This window comes from Emiliania huxleyi (genome assembly GCF_000372725.1).
Source record: "Emiliania huxleyi CCMP1516 unplaced genomic scaffold EMIHUscaffold_1010, whole genome shotgun sequence".
In the NCBI taxonomy this organism is placed as follows: Eukaryota; Haptophyta; order Isochrysidales; family Noelaerhabdaceae; genus Emiliania; species Emiliania huxleyi.
The window spans coordinates 4,149-12,613 of NW_005202367.1; the positions used below are offsets into that span (position 1 = coordinate 4,149).

General features: G+C 65.9%; 2 protein-coding genes across 2 annotated transcripts; one reads left to right on the forward strand and one right to left on the reverse strand.

Moving 5' to 3' along the window:
* Positions 1-3,112: 3,112 nt before the first annotated feature.
* EMIHUDRAFT_446729 (hypothetical protein) lies at positions 3,113-3,955 on the forward strand. Its single transcript, XM_005793341.1, has one exon. The coding sequence runs from the start codon at positions 3,173-3,175 to the stop codon at positions 3,734-3,736; it is 564 nt and encodes a 187-aa protein (XP_005793398.1). The 5' UTR covers positions 3,113-3,172; the 3' UTR covers positions 3,737-3,955.
* Positions 3,956-4,125: 170 nt separating this feature from the next.
* On the reverse strand, positions 4,126-5,934 carry EMIHUDRAFT_250946 (hypothetical protein; the record flags this gene model as incomplete). Its single annotated transcript, XM_005793342.1, has 7 exons — positions 4,126-4,209; positions 4,277-4,354; positions 4,380-4,499; positions 4,592-4,692; positions 4,805-4,843; positions 5,335-5,477; positions 5,906-5,934. 7 exons carry the CDS (start codon positions 5,932-5,934, stop codon positions 4,126-4,128), a joined length of 594 nt encoding a protein of 197 aa, XP_005793399.1.
* Between the last annotated feature and the right edge of the window lie 2,531 nt (positions 5,935-8,465).

Sequence of the window (8,465 nt, forward strand, 5' to 3'; positions counted from 1 at the left end):
CAGCGTCCCACCCTCCTAGTCACACTCTCAATTTCTCGACTGGCCAACACGAAGTGCTGCGATCGGGGTTGGCCCATTTCTTTTTCCTTTTCTTTTTTGGGCCCTGTGGGCACCCTACATTTGCACGCCCAAGGTGTCGGAGAGGGCCTACGCACCACGTACTACGCACACGCATTCCGGATTCGAGTGAGAAGTGGTGGCTGACGGGGGTTACGCCTCACGTATTACGCATACGTATTACGCATCCCCCCCCCCCCCCAACCCCCTTTATGTGCGCGCACTGGCGCTGCCGCTAGGGCTGCCATAAGCTGGCTAGGGTTGTATGTGCGCTGGTAACAACAGACTCGGGCATAGCCCTCGACAGCCCCCCCCTAACCCCCCAACCCCCCCCCCCCTTTTATGTGCGCGCACTGGCGCTGCCGCTAGGGCTGCCATAAGTTGGCGCTGCCGCTAGGGCTGCCGCATAATCATGAGCCTGTCTCCAAACACCTCTCCGACGCGCTCGACTATAGTCCAAATTGGACGGTGGACTATATGTCGGGACGGCGGCCATTTGCTCCGGCGTCAGAATGCTGAGCTCGTACACTGGCAGCTCCGCAGAGGTTGAGGACGGCGGCGGCGGCGGCGGCGGCGCGGTGAGATCGCTTGTGTCCCTGCCCGCCTCCCTGCGGGCGTAGAAGAGCGCCGCCTCCTCGGCGGTGGTGAAGAGGCCGAGGAAGATTTTCTTGCCTCCATCCCTCACCTCCAGCCTGTATTTCTTGCTGCCTTTCTGCGTCGGGCAGAAGGCAACGCCTTTGTAGCCGGTGTTGCTGCTGCTGGTGGCCAGAGTCAGGCCCTCCCTCTCCGCCTGCCGTATCGCCTCGAGGCCATCGGCAGTGGGAGCAGCGCGGGGCTGCAGCAGCTTGGCGGCGTCGGCGTGGCCGTACTCTGAGCGAGCGTAGGCAGTGGCCGCCTCTTCGGCGGTGTCGAAGTGTAGCCGAGGGAGACATCCTTGCCACCATCCCTCGCCCGCGCCACGAACTGCTTTTTGCTGCGGTGGAAGGACACGCCCTTGTAGCCAGTCGTGCTTTGGCGATGGCTGGGATCAGCACAACGCCCTCTGACGACGCGGTCCGCGGCGGGGCCATCATGCAACGCACGTAGATTCGCAAGTTTGACAATTGGGATTCGTATTGGATTTTAAAACAAGGCTGCGAGTGGCCTGAACATTTGCCAGGCAATCATCTGTTTTGGCGAGCACAAAAAAAGAAAAATACGTAATGCGTAATGCGTATGCGTGATACGTAAGGGGGGGGGGGCTCGGGGGCGCGCGGGGCGAGATACATAATCCGTAAACGTGAGACGTGGTACGTAAGGCACCCGCCGCGCGGGCCATTGCACCGTCCCCCGGGCAAAGCTTGCGGTGAAGAAGACGTATGCGTAATGCGGATACGTGATACGTCGAAGACGCCCCGCCCCCCCGCGGGCCGCGGCGCACCGGCGGAGATCCATAATCCGTATACGTGACACGTGGTACGTATGAGGCAACCACAGGGCCATCGCACCGTCACGCACGCGATGATTACGTGTATGTATTGACGTTTTCTATTTATTTTTGAAGGGGGAGGCGTTCGACGGGCTGGTAATGCGACGCATTTGGACTGGCAAGTGACGTACACGCACCGAGTTTACGTATTCCCGAGAGGGCGTAATGTGATGCGTATGCATATGGGCCTCCTTGCATATGCGTAGCAGTACAACTCACGATTGCCGGCGTGGGCAATAGCAGCGAGCTCTTGCGCCCCTCCACGCGCACGGCGCGAGTCCACAAGCACGCCGTGGGCCCGTCACAGTGCGGCCGGTCGCCAACCACGGGGAAGCCCGCCGCCGCAGCAGCTTCGCGCCAAAGGTCGGCGTGGCCCGTGGTGAAAATCGCCTCACGAATCGCACCGTAGCGCACCGAGCGGCCGTCGCGCTTCACACTCACGTTTGCTAGCCCGCACGCGTCGAGTGTCTCCAGCGGCGGCGCGCCTCGAAAGATCGCCACCCGAAGCGTGATCTCCACGGCTTGCTCGAGTACGGTCTACGGAGAGCGCCGCACGTGGCGTCTTGGCGACGAGCCACGCGCCGCCGACGCGCATAGGTCCATCGTACGCCGCCGTCCACGGCGGCTGCGGCTGCGGCTGCGGCTGCTGCTCGTCGCCACCAGCCCCGCCGCCACCATCCCCGCCGCCGCCAGCCCCTTCGTTCGTAGCGGCTCGCCTGCAACGCGAGCAGTGCACATGGCGAGCGAGCGACGGCCCTGCAGCACGCCCGTCCCCGCAGGCTTGACAGCCACCATCCATCTGCCGTCGTCATCGTCTGTCGTCCCCCCTCTCCCCGACGGCGATGGCGGTGAGTGTGACCGATCGAGCTACAAACTAACTAGACCCTCTCAAATTCCTCTCCCCGAAGTCGCCCTCAAACTCCTCGCGGTCGCGCTTGCGCGCCGCTCCGTCCGGGCCGTAAGAGCCGATCCGGACCTGCACTCTCTCCAGCCAGCCAATGAAAGAGGAAAGACACGTAAGAATTTCATACTGTGCTGCATGAATGCTTGCCCAGGTGTGAACAACACCTCGTGACCACGGCGCCGCAGGCGCCTGTTGATGGGTCCAGGTGATAGCCCTGGATGGGCAATGCATACGCCTAGTTGGACCTCAGATCGCCCGACCGCGTCCCGGTGCTTTGTGGTCGGATTTGTGACGCCGCCGCACCGCGCCGCGGCCGGGGGCCCTCCGGAGGCCGAGGATGGCCGTGGCGGACCGGGACGAGCTCTGGGAGGTGGAGTGTCAGTGAGTATATTGTAGAGACTGACCATGTGCACAATATCTCTCACTCTAGCTAAGCCAGGGGAGGCGATGCCGGGGCCGTACAGCAGCTTGATGGTGCTTCGCCGGCGTGCGTGCGTCCCGGAGCGGTGCCGGACGGGGGCCCAGGGGAGGAAAATGGAGGACAACGCCGACGCCGCTCTGATTCGACTTTTTACTTCAAACAAAGACAGTCGCACGCGCCGCAGCGCGGCGCGGATTCGTCAGTTAGTCGTGTTCACGCCGGGATCGTGTCCTCCACAACCTGGGCAACCATCAGGGCGACGAGTAGCGCCACTTTCATCTTGCCCATCATCTGTGCGCCCGCTCCTCGCCGGCTGCTCGCCATGGCTCCGCCGCTCCTTGGCCGGCGCGTCGTTATTGGCGGGCTTTCATCCGGCCTGAACGGGCGGCAAGGAGTGGCGGTGCGTTTCGAAGGAGGCCGCTACGTGGTTGCAATCGACGGCTTTGGCGGGAGCCTTCGGCTTCGACCGGAGAATGTGTCGGCTCCGCCACCACGGCCGCCACCAACCCCACCACCTTCCGCGCTGAAGCCGCTTCCGGCGGCGGCTCCACAGACCGTCCATCAGGAGCTCTCGTCGGCTCACTTCAAGGCGGCCAAGAAGCGCCTGTCCGTCGCCGCAAAGGCGCTGTCCGACGGCGCCCTCGGAGCCGTGAAATGCGAGTACGAGAGCATCCTCGACATGCTCGAGAATCAGCTGCCTCGGCGAGGAAAGAGCTTGGCTGGCGATCGCGCCGCCGACGAGTTTGTTGGAGAGCGCCTGTGCGACAAGATGGAGGCGCGCGGCATGCCGGCTCGCAAGCAGGCTGGCCTGCAGGCTGTCGCGACATGCCGCGCGCATGTGAGGGGCGGGCCCGATGGCGAGCCGCTGCCCATTCCTGTCGATTGATAATTAGTCCGCAAGCGCATTTTGCGCCCTGCGTCAGGGCTCAGGGGGCCAGCCGGTCGTGAGGTGTCTAGCGACAGGCCCACACCCCGGCGCCGACCGCCGAGGCGGGGTGGACTCTTCCTCTACAAGAGCGAGAGATAGAGTCCTCCGCCTACCGTGCGAGCCTGGCCCCAAGTGCCGTACAGAAAAGTTTTTTGAAATCTGCTGGCTATATCTTTTACCTTCACCGCAAAACCGCGCACATCCTACCTTTTGAGTTTTGACTGCAGCCTGGGGCCAGCTCTCGACAGCTCTAGCGCTCAACACGCGCTGTGTGTTTGAGTCCGCTTCACTCCACTCTCGACGCAGCGCGTGTTTGGCACACATCCTCACGCCAATCATCTCACCTCTCACCGGAAGTGACACGCGTGCACCGGCTCCTCCGCCGACGGGTCAAACGGCACCAGCACCGACAGCGCCGCCTCGTCAGCCGCCTGTCATCAGCGAGCTCATCGGTGAATCATCTCGCTCGCTTGGCGACGGCGCCGCATCGCCCGCCACCGTCTCGACGTGGTGCCAGTAGTAGGGCGGCGTGTAGAGCGCGTCGCCGGGGGAAAGCGTCGCGTGCCACGCCGTCGCCTCGGCGAAGCAAGGGTGCGCCTACCCACACCGTTCGACTGCCTTGCATCTCCGCATTCTTTGATCTGGCCGTCGCCTCGGCGGAGCTGGCGCGCGCCGCCCTCTCGGCGCGTCCCGCGGCGGTGCCCTCTGCCCCCTCGCCGCCCTGCCTCCACAAGTCCAGGTCCACCTGTTCACAGCCGCTACGCGTGGAGCAGGCGCCGTTCCAATGGAAGCCACCGCACACCAGCTCCTCACTTGTGATAGCTCTGGCTGGTTGGCCCGCGGATAGAGCGCTCGGAAGTCGCCCGGCGCAAAGTACGTCACGCGCTTGGTGCCGCGCACGCCGATCAGGAAGCCTGTTCACACCTGGCGGTGTGAAGCGGCGCTGCTCGCAAACTCGGTGCCGCGCACGCCGTTCAAGGACGCCGTGGCACAAATCGTAGTGCAGTGGTGTGACGCAACCGGCACTTCCGAGCCACACGCCGCAGTTTGCCTCCTTGAACTCGCCTGGCCGCCAGCCATGCCCTCCCCCTTCGCCACTGGCCGGCGTGTCTGCTCCTCCTCCTTCCATTCTACCGCCTCCTCCTCCACCCTCTCCACGACCACCTCCATCGCCGCCGCCGCAACCGCCGCCGCCGCGACCGCCGCCGTTGACGAGCTCCGCAAGCCGTCGCAGCGACACCTACGACAACGTCGCTCGACTCACGTAGAAGAGGCTCGGCCAATCTCGGCCAATCTCGCGGCGAGACCTCGCTGCGTAGCCCGCTGCGGAGTGGTGCGCGCGCGTACAGCCTGGCGGGAGGGGGCGGCGAATCCGCTGCAGCAGGCAGCACCCTCGAGGAGCCCGCGGCGGCAAAGAGCCGGTCGGCGACCTGGCGGAGATTCGCACACATTCGCCGAGGTTCGCCGAGATTCGCCGAGAGTTTGCAAAGCGCCGGCCTGCGCAAATGGCCACTGCTCCTGGGTGCAGTCGCGCTTGAGGAAGCGGCGCCCGTCACCGGCGCGCAGGACCGTCACGCTCTTGCCGGGGAGGAGGCCGCGCAGGTGCTCGACGTCGAGCCAGGCGGAGACAGCCGGCCAGTCGTTCGCAAAGCCGCGCAGCAGCACCGGCCGCTTGTGCCGGAACTTCGCTGCGAACTCTCTGTGTGAGAGGTGGTGGCGAACCTCGACCTGCGCGCCGCGCCGACCCGAGGCGCCGCCAAGCACCTCGCCCTCCTGCTCCTCCACCACCACCTCGTCTGCCGCCACCGCCTCTGCCTCCGCCTCATCCGCCTCTGACTCTCCTCCGAGAATGGCAGAGAGGCCATCCCAGTCGGCAGAGGAGACGGAAGAGCTCCGCTCGGACCGCTCCGGTCGCAGATGGAGGGTGTCGGCGGCTGCTGCTGCAACGGCTGCGGCGGCCGCGGCCGCTGCGGTGGCGGCGGCGGCGGCGGCTGCAGCCGCTGTCGCCGTCGCTGCCGCCGCCGTCGCTATCGTTGCGTCGGCCGGCTCTGCTGCCACGGCGATGGCAGGAACAGCGAGCGCCGGGACGATGACGGCGGCAACACAGCGGGCGGAATCCTCCTCGACCGCGGCGTCTGCGAGCGTGGCGACGACATGGCCTTCGCGCGACCTTCGATTCGGTCCTTCGACGCGCGGATTTCTTTTACTTTTAGAAAGAAAGAAAACAGCTGGGCGGGGATTTTTTTTCGCGTGTCTGCCCCGTCGCGCCGCTCGCGCCGCCTCGCCGGCGTCGCCGCCGCCGCCTCCTCCACCGCGCCCTCGCCAAGCACGCCGCCGCCCGCCCGCCTCCTCGACCTCCCCAGGGAGCTCCTCGTGCGCTTCCTCTCTCGCTGCGACCCCGCCGACATCGCTCGCGTCGCGGCCGTCTCGCTCCTCTTCCACTCCTCGCTTGCGGAGGAGGGCATCCGTTTGTGGGCGCAAGAGCGCGGCTTCGAGCTGCCGGCGCAGCCAGAGGGCGAGAGCTGCGCCGTGCGGTGGCTGTGCGTTTCTGCGTTGGTTCGCGAGTCCAACCCGCCGGCGAGGGCGGCGGGATGCCAGTTCCACAGCGTCTTCATCGACGGCGAGGGGCGGCTCTCGTCGTGCGGCTCGGCCCCTTCCTACCTCCCCCGGCCAGGGCTGCTCGGGCACGGCGAGGGCGTGACACGGCTCAACACGCCGACCCGCCTCCCGTCGACGCTGGGTGGTGAGCGCGCCGTGAGCGTGGCGGCTGGAGATGCCCACAGCCTCGCCCTCACAGGCAGCGGCGCCGTTTGGAGCTGGGGCAGTGGAGGCTTGTGCGCGCTGGGCCACGGCGACGAGGGAGATGAGCTTCTGCCCAAGAAGATCGAGGCCTTTGCTGGCCAGCGCGTCGTCACTGTGTCGGCTGGGGACCGCCACAGCCTGGCCCTCACCGCCGACGGCGCCCTCTGGAGCTGGGGCTTTGGAGGCGACGGCCGGTTGGGCCACGGCGACACTCAGCACCAGCTGCTGCCTAAGAAGGTCGAGGCGTTGGCAGGGCAGCGCGTTGTCGCTCTGTCGGCGGGAGGCGACCACAGCCTCGCCCTCGCCGCCGACGGCAGCGTCTGGAGCTGGGGCTATGGATACCTTGGCCAGCTGGGCCACGGCGACGTGCAGAACCAGCTGCTGCCCAAGAAGATCGAGGCCTTTGCTGGCCAGCGCGTTGTCGCTGTGTCGGCGGGAGGCGACCACAGCCTCGCCCTCGCCGCCGACGGCGCCGTCTGGTCCTGGGGCTGGGGAGACTTTGGCCGGTTGGGCCACGGTGACACGCAGCACCAGCTGCTGCCGAAGAAAGTCGACACGTTGGCAGGGCAGCGCGCCGTCGCTGTGTCGGCTGGACGCCGACACAGCCTCGCCCTCACCGCCGACGGTGCCGTCTGGAGCTGGGGCTGGGGAGCCTTTGGCAATCTGGGCCACGGCGACCAGCAGGAACAGCTGCTGCCCAAGAAGCTCGAGGCGTTGGCGAGTCGGCGCGTCGTCGCTGTGTCGGCTGCAGCCGTGCATAGCCTCGCCCTCACCGCCGACGGCGCTGTCTTTGCTTGGGGAAAGGGCGATAGCGGCTGCCTAGGACACGGAGAGGACGTGTCCAACCAACTGCTGCCCAAGAAGGTCGAGGCGTGGGCGCCGTGCAGTGAGGTGCCTGCATACCGGTAGTTCCTAGTTGGACAAGGCTCCGAGCCACCAGGGGATTGAGCGTATGAGATAAACCCGAATCTGATGATGGGATTCTGCGGCAGCCGCGTGCGCAACAAAACGAAGCAACGGTTGCGCTTTGTTGGAACGGCTTTTGGGGCTCTCTGATCGCAGAGAGGTTGGGGTCGACCCGGAACAACCCCCGAGGTCTTGCGATGAAGTTTGACACCCCCCCCCCCACAAAAGCAGTTCGGCTGCGCGAGGCGTGTTGGTTAGAGTGCTTTCTGTCTGCTGCCCTGCCACCGCCAACGGATCGCAATGACCCTCGAGATCGCCCACCTCAGCACCGATGAGCTCAACCTGATCTTCGATAGCCTCTCGCCACTCGAGGCGCGCGCAGCGGCATGCGTCTGCCGTCGGTGGCAGCAGCTGGTCAGCCCAAGCCGCCGCCGACTCCTCGCTGTCACGAGTGCCGGCAACAACACAACCATCGCCGCGGCATGGACCACACTAGCCCCTTATGTCCAGGACACTTCGCGTAGGCCCATGGCGCCGCGTCGACGTGGGGCACACCGTGACGCGCATGACGACACTTCCGGGACGCCTGAGTAGGATCAAACGAGATTGTGCTCTTCGATGCGCGTGGGCGCGTGGTGCAGCGCTTTACGGCACTGCCGCCGCCGCAGCGGCGCCAGCGGCGGGGCGGCGGAAGGACGTACCGAGGCGTCTCTTCCTGGCGACAGCAGCGCGGCGCAGGCGGCCGTGACCCACTAGCTAGCCTTTGTCGGGGACCTAACCTGAGCCCATTGAGCCCACCTCGAACCCCCGCCCAGGCAACTGGCCGACCTGCCTCGCCTTTGGACCGCGCGGCGCGCCGGACGCCGCGCAGAGTGCGTCGCGTGCGAGGTCGACTGAGATGCGCCGAGGTCTGCCGAGATGTAGGTTCGTGTCTCGGTTACTGCGAGGCCGTGAGGAGCGCCTCAACCACAGCTGTGAG

Excerpts from the sequence above, each read along its gene's own strand:
- EMIHUDRAFT_446729 (XM_005793341.1), top strand. The coding sequence starts at position 3,173 with ATGGCTCCGCCGCTCCTTGGCCGGCGCGTCGTTATTGGCGGGCTTTCA.